This window comes from Staurois parvus, unplaced genomic scaffold (assembly GCF_062004578.1).
Source record: "Staurois parvus isolate SC_StPar_1 unplaced genomic scaffold, SC_StPar_1.0 ptg001591l, whole genome shotgun sequence".
NCBI lineage: Eukaryota > Metazoa > Chordata > Amphibia > Anura > Ranidae > Staurois > Staurois parvus.
Genome location: NW_028319387.1, coordinates 316778 through 332632, shown reverse-complemented (window position 1 = coordinate 332632; position 15855 = coordinate 316778). Strand labels below are relative to the sequence as shown.

At 47.9% G+C, this 15855-nt stretch overlaps 1 protein-coding gene across 1 annotated transcript in view; it reads right to left on the bottom strand.

Annotated features, from left to right (window-relative positions):
* Window positions 1–14635, bottom strand: part of FLCN (folliculin) — a 31303-nt gene extending 16668 nt beyond the window's left edge. Inside the window, exons 1-6 of the mRNA XM_089662957.1 lie at window positions 14476–14635; window positions 11746–12052; window positions 9821–9967; window positions 7784–8005; window positions 5428–5588; window positions 604–695 (exon numbers count right to left, since the gene is read on the bottom strand). Coding sequence (XP_089519083.1) covers window positions 604–695; window positions 5428–5588; window positions 7784–8005; window positions 9821–9967; window positions 11746–11994 — 871 coding nt within the window. The 5' untranslated portion in view covers window positions 11995–12052; window positions 14476–14635. The remainder of the gene's footprint in view (window positions 1–603; window positions 696–5427; window positions 5589–7783; window positions 8006–9820; window positions 9968–11745; window positions 12053–14475) is intronic.
* Window positions 14636–15855: the final 1220 nt, after the last annotated feature.

The following is a 15855-nucleotide window of genomic DNA, read 5'->3' as shown; positions in this document are numbered from 1 at the left end:
CACTCCCAACATACCAGTAATCTACTGGTTCTGCGGGTGGTAATAAGAGCCGCTGGACCTGTTTTGTTTTTTTTCAATTTAGAGGTCTAAATGGTCTCTATAGACAGTTACAGACTCAGAGGACACAGAAAAGTGGTGGGGAATATATCCTAGCTCATACTTTTTCACAAACTCTGGAACCCGCAAGACCCCATTAACCAAAAAGCTTAGCAAGGTGTGCCCAAAAACACGCACAATTTGCTAAATCATGTGCAAATCTACAAATATCTATCTTAAAAGGTACATTATGCAGAAAAAATTAAGATTTTTACAAACCTTACTAAACAAAACACATTGTGGGAATAGAGAGGAAAAAATTGTATAACATTTAGCATTCTTTCAACATGGCCAGGAAGCAGGGGCGGAGTGACCACTCGAGCGCTCGGGCACTGCCCGAGGGCCCAGAGTGAGTAGGAGGCCCCATGAGATGCCCCTGGAACCTTTCAGAGGCTTTTTCATAGGCTTTTTGGGTGTGGGCAAGGACACAGGGGCCCCATGATCCCCTATTGCCCAGGGGCCCCATGAGTTCTCAGTCCGCCCCTGCCAGGAAGGTTGGACACTTACCTGCCTGCTTCTCCATCTGCACCAGAGTGTCCTCTGTTGGGGCCCCTTCAAGAAGCTTTTCAGTAAGGCGACACCCACAAGCCTTTAACAACCTGCAGAAGAAATATGAAAGTGTAGTAAGTCAATACAATGAAAACACAGTGCAAGAAATCTAGAGATAACAGTCAGAGTGTCATAAATGGTGTATACTATTCACGATGATAATTATATTACAAAGTGCTAATATTTATCCGAAGTCTCACGCCCCCCCAAAAGGAGATTTAAGCTGAGAATATATACAAAGATTTCTTTTTCTTAGCTCAGCAGACAGCATGATATGAAATCTAGAAATTTTCCAATCTATTGTATGGATGGAGGAATCTCTCCTGCAGGCTACTGTATTTAGACAGCTGGGACCCTTGGCTGTCAGATCAGCAGAATAGCAACTGCAGATGATTGCCTGACTGGCCGCAGTCTTGTTCAGCCGACTGTTTTTTCCACCCGGCTTCAATTTCTCAATTCACCCACAGCTTGAATTTTGGCCAATTCAGTGGCGTTGTTCCTGGAAGAGCAGGAAAGGGTAAGAACCTCCACTAGGATATATCCCTTCCTATCCCAGCAATGTAACAGGAAGTGAGAGGAAATCTCCTTTAGGAGAAGCAATATTCTGCTCCTATGTAACCGCCCCACACACACATACACACTTAAAGTGGAGTTCCACCCAAAAGGGGAAGTTCCGTTTTAAGACTGGTCCCCCGCTCCTCATTAAGGATTGGCACCTTTGGGGAGCGGGTACCAGAATTTGACAGGTACCCGCTCCCCCTTCCGCTGCGATCACCTAGGCCAGTGGTCGGCAAGCCGCAGCTCGCGAGCCACATGCGGCTCTTTACACACTAAAATGCGGCTCTTCTGTGTGCCGGGCGCCCGCTCCCCTCCCTCCTCTCGGGCGGCCGCCCCAAAAGTCAGGACAATGCAGCTAGCCCAGCAATGGTCAAACTACGGCCCGCGGGCCGTATACGGCCCGGCGGACCTTTTAATCCGGCCCGTGGAGCGTGGCAAACATTGGCTGTCAGGATGTAGGCGGGGCAGCGTGACAAACTCCTCTCCTCTCACAGTCCGCCCTGAAGACCGGAACGGCGCGGGAACACGGCGAGAGGAACGTGCGGAGCAAAGGTAAGTGAATTGACACAATATGGGGAATGAATTACTATAGGGGGGATGAATTACTATAGGGGGGATGAATTACTATAGGGGGGATGAATTACTATAGGGGGGATGAATTACTATATGGGGGATGAATTACTATGGGGGATTAATTACTATATGGGGGATGAATTACTATAGGGGGGATGAATTACTATATGGGGGATGAATTACTATGGGGGATGAATTACTATATGGGGGATGAATTACTATAGGGGGGATGAATTACTATGGGGGATGAATTACTATGGGGGATTAATTACTATATGGGGGATTAATTACTATATGGGGGATGAATTACTATATGGGGGATTAATTACTATGGGGGATGAATTACTATATGGGGGATTAATTACTATGGGGGATGAATTACTATATGGGGGATGAATTAATATGGGGGATGAATTACTATATGGGGGATGAATTACTATATGGGGGATAAATTACTATATGGGGGATGAATTACTATGGGGGATGAATTACTATATGGGGGATGTATTTTCAGTATTAAAAATGTGGCTCTCAAAATAAATTTCAATCGTGGTTTTGGCGAGATTTGGCTCAGTTGAAAAAAAAGGTTGCCCACCACTGACCTAGGCGATCAGAAGTGGAAGGTGTCCTCCCTCCCGGTAGTCTTTTGGGACACCTGTCAGGTCCCAGAAGACGACGGGGCCATTTAGGAAGCGCAGCGCTACTCGCGCATGCACAGTGGGCACCCGGCTGTGAAGCCGCAAGCTGTCACAGCCGGGTGCCCACACTGAAGATGCCGGTGCCTGGAACACAGGATGGCCGGCGAAACGGGCTGTGGGGAGGACACCGCGGGATCATGGGACAGGTAAGAGGCTGTTTTTTAAAAGTCAGCGGCTAGAGTTTTTGTAGCTGCTGACTTTTATTTATTTACAGTGTGAGTGGAACTCCGCTTTAACTATTTCAGCCTCAGACCAATTCTAACATTCCTCTCCTACTTGTTAAAATTAGCTTTTTTTTTTTGCTAGAAAATTACTTAGAACCCCCAAACATTATATATTTTTTAAGCAGCGGCCCTAGAAATTACACTTTAATGGATTTTAATGCACAAAAACACAATATAATACCCAATTGTTTGGTAAAATATAAAAGATGATGTTAAATCAAGTAAATAGATACCAAACATACCATGCTTTAAAATTGTGAACGCCTGTGGAACGGTGACAAACTAAACTACATAAAATTATCCATAGGCGACACTTTAAAAGCCTTTGCAGGTTAGCACTTTAGATTTACACAGGAGATCTGCTGCTAGAATTATTGCTCTTGCTCTGACATTTGCAGTAATACCTCATACGTGTGGTGTGATCGCTGTTTACTTATGCATGTGGGACCGGCGTGTGCATTCGCCTTTGAGCACGAGCAATGGGGGAGACTTTAAAAAAAAAATTATTTTATTAATTTTTTTTTTTATTTTAACATTATACCTTTAAATTTTTTAAATCACTTTTATTGCTATCACATAAAATGAACAACATCCCTTGTGATAGAAGTGGCCATGACAGGTCCTCTTTATGGAGAGTTCTGGGGTCTATGAGATCTCAGATCTCTCTTCTGGCCACCAAAGCAGCAGACAAAATCAAGGTTAGATTAATCCACTTCTACACAAGCCGGCAATAGCTTATAAAGAAATGAATCCTCATCGCTTCTGGTTTCTGTTGACACACAGTGGGAGGATCAAGATCAGTTCCTCTCACTGTGTTCAGGGAAGCTGATACCGCCAGTGGCATCCGTACTGGGCTCCACGATCGCTCAGGAGAACAGTAAAAACAACAGCAACAGGAAGGGGCTGGGACCCCCTTCCTCTGCCTGTAAAAGTAATCCAGCAGCTTCTTAGCCACTAGGGTTACTTTTATATGGAAGGTAATTGCCAGATGAAAAAAATATCTTGGACATCACTGCATGGATACATCACCCTTCCACCCTGGTCATCAAGTGGTTAACTTTTGTGCTGGGTTATCCACAAAAGACACTCACATACCAAGAGAATCCATGATGGTCTTCTGCTGCACACCCATTCCCGTGCCACCACATCCTTTTTTGACATCATGGGGAGCCGGCTGTCTCTTCTGTACTCTTGCAGTTGGCCCCGTGATGACACACATGCGCCATCTGTGTATCATCTGCAAGAACCGGAAGGAGACAGTCGGTCCCTTCGTGATGCACCACAGCGTTTGAGTTGTAGGGTACCCAGAGTCTGCTTGGGATGCATCACATGGGCATCCCAGGAGGCCACAGGCAGCTGAATGTCATTCTTGCCTAGGAAAGAATCCAGAAAGCGGAGGAAAGTGTTCCCCAAAAATAAAAGCATTAAAAAAAAAAATCTGATTGTGAGAGAGGAGGGGGCAGGAGTAGAATGACAAAAAGTGGGTGGGATGGGGTGGTGAAGGCCCACTTTAATGTCAAGGGAAACCAACCTTTGACAGTTGTCACCAAAAGGTGTCCCCACTGGAAGATATTCCTACTAGGTCTCTACAATTAAAATGATGTGTATCCCCTAAGCCTCTGTTCAACAATCAACACTATAACATATAATGAGAGTGGATATTTCTGCAGGCAACAATAAAAAGCTGACAGAGTTCCAGTCCTTCCCCGCTCTAACACTAAAAAAAAAAAAAAAGTTTTGGCTGGACTTCTGCTTTAACCACTTGCCTACAGGGCACTTTCACCCCCTTCCTGCCTAGGCCAATTTTCAGCTTTCAGTGCTGTCGCACTTTGAATGACAATTGCGCGGTCATGCAACACTGTACCCGTATTAAATTATTTTTTTTCCCCACACAAATGGAGCTTTCGTCTGGTGGTATTTATTTTTTGCTAAACAAAAAATTTCTTAGTTTTTCTTATAAAATTCTGCAAACAGGTAATTTTTCCTCTTTCACTGATGTGTGCTGATGAGGCTGCACTGATGGGCAGCACCGATGAGCACGGATGAGACGGTACTGATAGGCAGCACTGATGGGTACTCATAGGGCTACACTGAGGAGTTGGCATTGATGAAGAGGCACTGGTGAGCACTGATAGGCAGCAATAATGGGCAATAACAGGAGGTACTGATAGTCACTAATCAGAAGCACTGAAAAGCATTGATGGGCACTGATTGTCAGCACTGACTGGCATTGATGGGCACTGATTGTCAGCACTGACTGGCATTGATAGACAGCACTGTTGGGGCTGCACTGATAACCAGGGCACTGATCATCAGTGTAGATGTCCCTTTTCACACTGGCTGGTTATCGGCAGTACTTTCCTTACGCAGTGACAGTGTGAGGAAAGTACTGCCGATAAGTGCGTTTACATCATGATCAGCTGTGATTGGACATAGCCGATCACGCGGTAAAGGACCGCTGTGATCACAGAGTCAATAGACACCCTCCCATAACTGGACGGCGATAGTGCGGTTGGCAAGTGGTAAAGCAGCCTTTGCTTTCATAACCATTTTGGAGACTATATACGAATTTTACCATCAGAATGAATGAGTACACTTCAGGAAGCACTTGCACTAAAACACCCACTGAACCTCACAATTGGCATCATAAGAAAAAACTGCCTGCTGGCTTCCATCTGACTGCTATCTTGATGTGTATGGCCAAGGAAGACATTGAGAAACCAATCTACCATGCAAAAGAAGTGTGCAGACAGGCCCAGAGGTTGTCGTCATTGGTGAGCGAGGTCAAGGAGCGAGCTGCATTTCCATTCCTCTGGTGCATGTATGGTGTGAAGGCCGTGTTAATCCTTAAAGGGCGCTGTGGGCATCCGTACTGCTCTGCTTCAAACACCTGCAAAAGATTTCCTTTTTAAATAATGCAAGAAACAATAAAAATTGCACTTAGCTACAGGGGGGACTGACAACTCATGGGGCCCCGGGCAACAGGGGATCATGGGGCCCGTGTCCTCGCCCACACTCAAAACCACACCCAAAAAAGCCTATGAAAGGTACCAGGAGCACTTTTAATGGGGCCCCCTGCTGACCCTGGGACCCATGAGATGCTCCTGGTACCTTTCATAGGCTTTTTGGGTGTGGTTTGAGTGTGGGCAAGGACACAGGGGCCTCATGATCCCCTATCGCCCGTCACCTCCCCCAGAGCCTCCACCACTCCCAGCCCGAGTGACGTCACCTCCCCCAGAGCCTCCACCACTCCCAGCCCGAGTGACGTCACCTCCCCCAGAGCCTCCACCACTCCCAGCCCGAGTGACGTCACCTCCCCCAGAGCCTCCACCACTCCCAGCCCGAGTGACGTCACCTCCCCCAGAGCCTCCACCACTCCCAGCTCGAGTGACGTCACCTCCCCCAGAGCCTCCACCACTCGCAGCCCGAGTGACGTCACCTCTCCCAGAGCCTCCACCACTCCCAGCCCGAGTGACGTCACCTCCCCCAGAGCCTCCACCACTCCCAGCCCGAGTGACGTCACCTCCCCCAGAGCCCCCACTACTCCCAGCCCCCCATCCCCCCCACCCTTCCAGCTGCTCTGAGATGGAGAAACTCCTGCACATCACCCATATGGGTCTGCTGGAATGACTTTAAAAAACTCTCAGGACTATAAGCATAAGGACTCTTCTGGTTAGATGCGGATTTCTCCCTCAGCTCTAATACAGCTTGTCATACATAGCACAAATTATAATTGGTTCCTAATAAACCAGATGAAATGCGTTCAGTGGTAGGCTCTGTCGCTACCTCTCGCCCAACACCCCTTGATTGAAAAAGTCCAGGTACTGTATTTTGATAGCGGCTGGCTGTCCAAATACATTAGACACAGCGGAAGCTTTGTCCATATTTACCGTGTAGAATAGATGGAGAAATCAGTATGTATGGCCAATTTAAAGGATAAGTTCATCTTTTAACAAAAAATAATAAATGCCCATTTTTTTTGCATTTATTATTTTTTGTTTGTGGATCCTTTAAATCATTGTACTAGCGATCAGAAGATTGCTGGTGCCATGCAGGTCTTCCCCTGACCTGCCAGTATATCTGCCTGCTAGTACATCCCGTACAAGCAAGCAGATACTACTGACAGGAAGGCTCAATGAACTACTATGGCACCGTGGTAGTTTTCTGTAAACTACTAGCCGACAACCGCAAAGGCTGCCAGGACTTGTAGTTTTCCCATTCACAAAAAGCTGTAAATGAAGGACGCGGAGCCCTGCACGGACACATTTTTTTAAATTGTGACAGCTAGTGGGGAGGAGAAGATAACCTGCTGTCACAGCAGGGACAGGGGTGGTGCAGGGGCTAGTCAGTTTGTGACATGTTACATCCTGAATATGGGAGTAACATGTTACGAAAGGTGAACGTATCCTTTAACTAGACTGGAAGCCTTGGCAGAGAGACCAGGTCTCCTAGAGAGGCAACTCTGTAAAGGCTCCTGCTCTCCCCTTCATCATTTCCCTCCTTCCCATGACTGCATCACCCACCACCCTCCCCATAGTGCTTTGCCTGGTGTGACGGGAGTCACTTTGGGTGGGGGGCCCATGGAACCCAGCTCACTTTGGAGAGGTGGGGAGACCCCCGTTTCAGCTCCCCATATCCCTATTATGTGTAAGTCACCTGTGCCTGTTGGGGGTACAGGGTGATCTTTCCTAATATTGGGGTGGGGGGTTGTTGATTGTTTAATGCCATGTGGTTGCATCCCATTGTTCTATTGTGTGTCTGGCCTGGGAGCAAACTATTATGGGATGTATGTGTTTGTATATTGGCTTGGTGGGGGGTGTTTCCAGCAGCTCTCCTGATGGGACTGTCTGTTGGTGTGTCTCTTGTTAATAAAGGTAGATTGCCACGCCCTGAGTCATTATGCAGGGAGGGGGGATTGTTCCCTTGAATGTATATATCTTGTATCTGTGTTAAAATAAAGTAGTCTATTTTCTGGTTTACTTCGAATCTGTGGTCGGTGTTCAGATGGGGAAGCGGTATTCTAACGGAAGTACTCAGCGCAGGCTGGGACGGTTCCGTTACACCTGGAATTAAACTTGAGCTCACCTTCAATGCCTTCCCCTGTAGCTCATCTATCACCCCTCTGATCTTAGCCAGCAGAAAGGGCCAGGAGTTGATTAGGTAGATTCTGTCCATCATGATGACGATAATGCTGTACCAGCGCTGGAAGCCTCGTGCCAAGCTGTCCTTTATGAAGAAAGTGTGGCTGAAAACGAAGCCATGCTGCTCATCACCAAAGAAAATGGGACCTTCGCGGCCAGGGCAGACCTGGACAATGCAGAGAAAGCAGCCAGATTGTTATCCAATAGAATTAAAGCTGAACTAGCCAACATTAACTATTTGTAATCCTTATGCTGCGAGATAGGAAGGTATATTATATTTACTTGTTTAAAACTTTATTTTTACAAGTTGAATGAATTCTAACCAATCAGAAAATCATTCCTCAGTAAACTTTTTACAGCATACATGTTTGCAAACTTCAGTTGGTGCTCCTCGATGGTGCCGACTCCAGACTGCAGAACGCTTCTCTGAACTTCCGCTTCAGGGAGAACTCGCTGTCGCATCAGGTGATCTCGCCTCACCTTTAGTCCCGATGCAAGAGGTGCTCCTGCATACAATGTCCAAAGAATACACACACCCAGCCCATAGTGAGCATGCATGCCCATTCTATCAGTCTTCTGCTTCTTCATACCCAGACCATACTGTGCATGCATGCTCAAGCCTTCAGAGTCCCTGCCGAGAGTGTGTACATCGGGGTGGCTCCAGCATGGCAGTGGTGCCACCCTACAAGCGGCAATACCTTGGGCATGGACATTGAAGACTGAGATGCAAACACAGGTAGCAGAGATGAAGGGGATAACAACATAGCATGACAAAAGGTATAGTGCTACATAGTCACCTTATGAACAAGAGTTCAATAACACCTAACACTAAAAGAGACCCTGTCACCAGACCATTCAATAAACATCTTATCATTAGACTACATGTGCACTTATATCTTAGGCAACTTCTGTACATCAAAAATCCTTCCTTGTGTAAACATCCAAACCCCCCTGAGACTACTGCTGGGTTCCGCCATCTTGGATGTGATATCAGCAACCCCAGTAGACTCAGAGCTGTCACTCAAGTGACACTCTATAGCAGGGGTCTACAAACCCTCTAAAGAAAGGGCCAGTTTACTGTCCTTAAGACTTTGGGGAAGCTGGACTTTATTGGAAGGTCCAGGTGTCAGTTGGAAAAAGCAATGCCCCATCTTTGGTGTCAATGGAAGGAATTGTGCCCCATTGTTGGTGTAATTTGCAAGAATTGTGCTTCATCATTGATGTCATTAGAAGCAATTGTGTCCCATTGTTGGTGTCATTCTGAGAAATTGTGCCACATCACTGCTGTCGTTGGGAGGAAATGCGCCCCATCGTTGGTGTCATTCTGAGAAATTGCGCCCCACCGTTGGTGTCATTGGGGGGAACGGCGCCCCACCGTTGGTGTCATTGGGGGGGGAACGGCGCCCCACCGTTGGTGTCATTGGGGGGGGGGGAACGGCGCCCCACCGTTGGTGTCATTGGGGGGGGGGGGAACGGCGCCCCACCGTTGGTGTCATTGGGGGGGGGGGAACGGCGCCCCACCGTTGGTGTCATTGGGGGCGGGGGAACGGCGACCCACCGTTGGTGTCATTGGGGGCGGGGGAACGGCGCCCCACCGTTGGTGTCATTGGGGGCGGGGGAACGGCGCCCCACCGTTAGTGTCATTGGGGGGAACGGCGCCCCACCGTTAGTGTCATTGGGGGGAACTACGCCCCACCGTTAGTGTCATTGGGGGGAACTACGCCCCACCGTTAGTGTCATTGGGAGGAACTACGCCCCACAGTTGGCGTCAGTAGGGGAAATTATGCCCCATTGTTGGCGTCAGTAGGGGAAATTATGCCCCATTGTTGGCGTCACTCGATGAAATTATGCCCCATTGTTGGCATCACTCGATGAAATTATGCCCCATTGTTGGCTACACTCTAAATTATGACCCATTGTTGGCTACACTCGATGAAATTATGACCCATTGTTGGCTACACTCAATGTAGAGAACTAATACCTCACAACTCAGGCTGCGCACACAGGCTTGGCGTACGATGCTGAACAGCTGCGGGTGATTGGGGTGCTGGTGGCTGACATACTTAATGGACGTCTCCTTGTCGTGGCTAATGTACCCAGGATGCCCAGCAGCCAAAGATCGGCAACCCTAAAAACAAAAAACACAGGGAACACTGTATTAAGGAGGAGAGTATTAGTACCTTAAGGATGCACATTTTTTTTTTAGTTATTATTGTGGTGTATATATTATGTGATTTTCACATTTTTAAATTCTTGTTTTTTTATTACTTTTATAATCATTGCAGAGATTTCTAGTAGCAGAGTAGATGAACCTTTTTGCTGCCAGAGCCGCTTTTGCATTTTTTGCACACGTTTAAAAAAATCATTTTAGGCCTGAAGATTACACAAGACCCTTAAACATGATATTTTTTGAACGCAGACACCCTAGACCACATGTGTCAACTGGCGGCCCTCCAGCTGTTGCCAAACTACAAGTCCCATGAAGCATTGCAAGATTGACAATTACAAGCATGACTTCCAAAGAAGAGGCATGATGGGACTTATAGTTTCGCAAGAGCTGGAGGGCCGCCAGTTTGACACCCCTGCCCTAGAGAATAAAACAGAGGTAGTTACAATTTTTACGTCACATGACATTACCGCAAAAGTCTAGGAAACGCGAAATTGCAGTAACAAAACACACTAAAGTGAATTTTAGGGCAAACAAACACAATAAATTACCAAAATTCTTGGTAAAATATAAAAGATATATAAAAGTATAATAAAAGTAAAAATATAAAAGATGAGTAAATAGATATCCAACATGTCAAACCCTAAATTTGCGTGCGCCTGTGAAATGGCAACAAACTTCAGTACCCTGTATTTTCTATAGGTGACACTTCAAAAGCCCCCTACAGGCCATCAGTTTAGTGTTTCGGAGGAGGTCTGATGCTAGAATTATTGCTCTCACTCCAGCGTACGCGTCGATGTGTGACGTGTATCGTAATCATCGTTTGCACGTGTAGGTGCCCCGACGCTTGCGTTTACATTTGTATATGTAGGGGTGGGCTCACTTTTTTTTGGGGGGGGGGATATTATGTGCTTAGGTGTAACTTTATTTTTTTGCACATATTTTACTTAACTTTTTTCTCATCACATGTCCCCTATGTGATGATTTTTAGGTGACAGGTTCTCTTTAATGAGACTTGCAGGGTCTAAAAGGCCCTGCATGTCTCCTCTGGGCTGCATTGCAATACATTTCATACTCCCAACTTTGTGGGAAGAGTTTGGGGATGGCCCCTTCCTGATCCAACATGACTGCACACCAGTGCACAAAGCAAGGTCCATAAAGACATGGAGGAGCCAGTTTGGGGTGGAGGGACTTGACTGTCCTGCACGGAGCCCTGACCTCAACCCCATAGAACACCTTTGGGATGAATTAGAGTGGAGACTGTGAGCCAGGCCTCCTCCCCCGACATCAGTGCCTGACAAATGCTCTTCTGGAAGAATGGTCCAACCTTCCCATAGACACCCTCCTAAACCTTGTGGACGGCCTTCCCAGAAGAGTTGAAGCTGTTATAGCTGCAAAGGGCGGGGCCAACTCAATACTGAACCCTACGGACTAAGACTGGGGGGGCCATTAAAGCTCATGTGCGTGGAAAGGCAGGCCGACCAATACTTTTGGTAATATAGTGTATGTCAACTCTGTATTAGTGGAATTCTTGAGATTGAAGAGCAGAGCCACAGATCCAGAACAAGTATAATGATAAGATCTTCAGACTTCACGTGCTGTGTGACCCAGAGTAATAAAGCCAGGGACAGCCAGGCAACTAGCATCTTCAGCCATGGCAGTCACTGTACTTCTCCTCGAAAGGCTTACTTGAAATGCAGCCCAAAGCAGAGCTACATGTTACCTTTAATGTTACTCACTTCACACATGTCAGATTTCCTGAGCCTCGGGCTGTTGGATCCTGCACTTGCCCCATCCGCAGGGCTGTGTGAGCGAATCCTGCTGCTCATCTGGATCCCCCCTTCTTCCTCCTCGACCTGCTCCCCCGTACCCAAACTATCCCCACAGCCGGCTCCCTGGGGGATGGGCGAGTGCAGGGCCTCTGTACAGAAAAGGGTGCGCGGCCCATGGAGTTCACAGAAGTGGCACAGAGCTACGATTGCGTTCATTTCCACTGCCCGGAATCTGCCAAACCACAAAGTGCCGGCTTCAAAGACGTCTAAAGATCTAGAGGGGGATTCACAGGAAGAAGTCAGCAGACAAATACAAAGAAGAAATACAATTGAATTTGTTTTATTTATTGCATAAAGTGACACAAACCACAAAATAAAGCGACACAAACCACAATTACAAAGACATAGGTGTGTAAATACAAAAATACAGGCGTGCCTCGGTTTACGAACGCCTCGGGTAACATAATTTTCGGCGTCTACATACGAAGACGGGTGATGCATTTAGCAGTGTACACAAAAATGGTAGGACAGTAGCCGTGTCCAGAGCTGCAGATTTCACAGCAGACACCGGTGGAATGAAAGAAGAATTGTACACATCTAAACGTCAGTACTTTCGGCGCGTATTTTACGCAGGATCCTCTACTAGATCTGCCAGAGAGAACCTGTATTCCATGCAGAGAATACGTATGTCTGTGTGAATGAGCCCCTTCACTCCAAAGAATAACTACACATGTATGTGCGTACCAGGGGCGGACTGACCATTTGGAAACTCGGGCACTACCCGAGGGCCCGGGGTCAGTAGGGGGCCCCATGAGATGCCCCTGGTACCTTTTTCATAGGCTTTTTTGAGTTTGGGCAAGGACACAGGGGCCCCATGATCCCCTATTGCCCGGGGGCCCCATGAGTTGTCAGTCCGCCCCCTGGTGTGTACACGTTTATGAGTGAACATGCCTAAAATCTGCAAGGCCCTGGATGCACAGGTGCGCAACTAAACGCAGAATACATCTTCACATGTGCATGCAGCTGTGTGTGAGGGCGCATTGATTACCGCAGTGCTGCATTTACATCGGTACAGAACTATAGACTGTGCGCATTTAAACGCAGTGATTGTTTTTGCCCAAGTGAATGAACCTTTAAGCTAGGTTTCGATGTGTGGCTGGGATCTGTGGTGGATTGTTTTTCAGAGGAGTGTGATAGGCAGGGAGGAGACAAGAGGTAACCTCCTCATCTCCTCCTTTAATCCCGTGAATGCAGCACCCCTGCAGTGTAATTGGGTGCATTGCATGCGATGGAAGCACAGTTTGCTCGAACGGGTCGTGTTTAGAGGTGGCACTGCCAGCCAAACCCAACAGAGGGGATCATTTCTGCTTTACATCGAGGCCGCAGCATATGCACACCCTGCCTTTGCAGATAAAGGGGGGGGGGCAATAAAAATGCAGCTCAACTGTCTGGTTTTACCACCGCCCCCCCCCCCCCCCAACAAGAAGTCTAAGCAAGCCCTTAGTTGTCCCTGGAATAAGGTGCCGCAAACTGAAAGATGCACTATCACAACCCCCAAAATACCCTCTACCACCCTAACCCCCCGTTATCCCCCCTACCGCCCTAACCCTCTCACCACCCAAGCCCCCTCAGATGCCTATTACCCCTCCTACCAACCCAGCCCCCCACTATCCCAGCATCCACCTCAGACCTCCATTATCCCTCCTACTAACCCATCCCCCACTATCTCCCCTAGCATTGCAGACCTCCAATATCCCATCTACCAACCGAGCCCCCCCCCCCCCACTATCCCTCCTTCCACCTCAGACCCCCATTTACCCTCCTACCAACCCCCCACTATCCCTGCATCCACCTCAGACCCCCCATTATCCCTCCTACCAACCCCCCATTATCCCTGCATCCACCTCAGACCCCCCATTATCCCTACCAACCTAGCCCCCCACTATCCTTCCTTCCACCTCAGACCCCCATTATCCCTCCTACCAACCCAGCCCCCCACTATCCTTCCTTCCACCTCAGACCCCCCATTATCCCTCCTACCAACCCAGCACCCACTATCCCTCTTTCCACCTCAGACCTCCATTATCCCTCCTACCAACCCAGCCCCCCACTATCTCTGCATCCACCTCAGACCCCCATTATCCTACCTACCAACCCAGCCCCCCACTATCCCTGCATCCACCTCAGACCCCCATTATCCCTCTTACCAACCTAGCCCCCCACTATCCCTCCTTCCACCTCAGACCCCCATTATCCCTCCTACCAACCCATCCCCCCACTATCCCTGCATCCACCTCAGACCCCCCATTATCCCTCCTACCAACCCAGCCCCCCACTATCCCTCCTTCCACCTCAGATCCCCCATTATCCCTCCTACCAACCCCCCATTATCCCTCCTTCCACCTCAGACCCCCATTATCCCTCCTACCAACCCCCCATTATCCCTCCTTCCACCTCAGACCCCCATTATCCCTCCTACCAACCCAGCCCCCCACTATCCCTCCTTCCACCTCAGATCCCCATTATCTCTCCTACCAACCCAGCCCCCCATCATCCCTCCTTCCACCCCAGGCCCCATTAACCCCCACCCAAACACACACCACCACCCCAGCCCCTCTCCTCCCCCCACAAGCTCAACCTCATTATTCATTACCCCCTAACGCCCCAATACCCCCTCCACCTAGTTCACAGACCCACCTGTCAGCTCTCCATGTTTACATCACATGACTCCCTGCCTTCCTGCTCGCTGGGCGATCACATGGGTCCTGTAATGCGGGGGGTGAGTGAACTCGGTCCTTACAAAAAAAAGGAAGCATAGCCATAGAGATACAAATGTACCGGTCTGTCATGTCTTCAGTCTTACACGAATGAAATAAATAGCGACTCGCAGATCTATAGAGGAAATCGATGAGAGGATAACCAAAAGTGCTGTGCGACTCCCCCATCGGTCAGGAGAGAGTGGTATGACCCGCAGCAAATGTCACGAGACGAGTCATCTGATTCAGGGTATCATTTTCCCCTCCTATGTGTGTGAAGTGGTATCGCCCTATCATTTGTGTTATGCCCCGACTTGGACTGTACCATTAACATTATGGGGGTGAAAAAGTTATGAAAATTTAACTAAAAAGTTCGTTCATTTTAAAGAGAAAGTGCGGCATTCTGCATAGAGGAGTGTATAGTGACTGAGAGGATGACCCGGCGGGGTTTAGCGGAGGAGAATCATGTTTATTGCTCTCCTGAGGATTTCCCCCCTTCCTGACCAGGCCATTTTTTGCGATACGGCGCTGCGTTACTTTAACTGACAATTGCACGGTCATGCAACGTTGTACATAAATTAAATTTACATCCTTTTTTCCCCCACGAATTGAGCTTTCTTTCAGTGGAATTTGATCACCTGTGCGTTTTTTATTTTTGACTTTTGCTATTAAACATGTCCAGTAAAAAAATTTAAAAAATCAAATTTCGTCATAAATTTAGGCCAAAATGTATTTTGCTCCATGTCTTTGGTAAAAAAAAATCCCAATACGTGTAAATTAATTGGTTTACGTGAAAATTATAGCGTCTACAAATGGTGGTATATATACTGGGATTTTGTTTTTCATTTTTACCAGTAATGGCGGTGATCAGCGACTTATAGCGGAACTGCAGGATTGTGGTGGGTATTCTGACACTGGGAGGAACTGACTTGGTGTCACTGACATATCCAGTGATATCAATACAGTGATCAGTGCAAAAAAAAAAAAGCACTGACACTGTACTAATGGCACAGGGCAGGAAGGGGTTAACATGAGGGGCGATCAAAGGGTTAACTGTGTGCAGGGAGTGTTTTATATAGGGGGCGGGGTGTGTGCTTCACTGTAATCACACTGCTCTGGATGGCTGTGCATAGCCATCCAGAGCACTGTGCCCAAGCTGACAGGGAGAACTGTTAGTAAACAGAACAGTCCTCCTCCCCATCGGTGATCGTCTGCGAGTAATTACCATCCGGGACCTGGTGATTGACAACTGTGGCCGCGAATGGCGGCGCTACCCAGAAATGCAAAATCACGTGATATTGCACACCCGTACCGCCCTGCA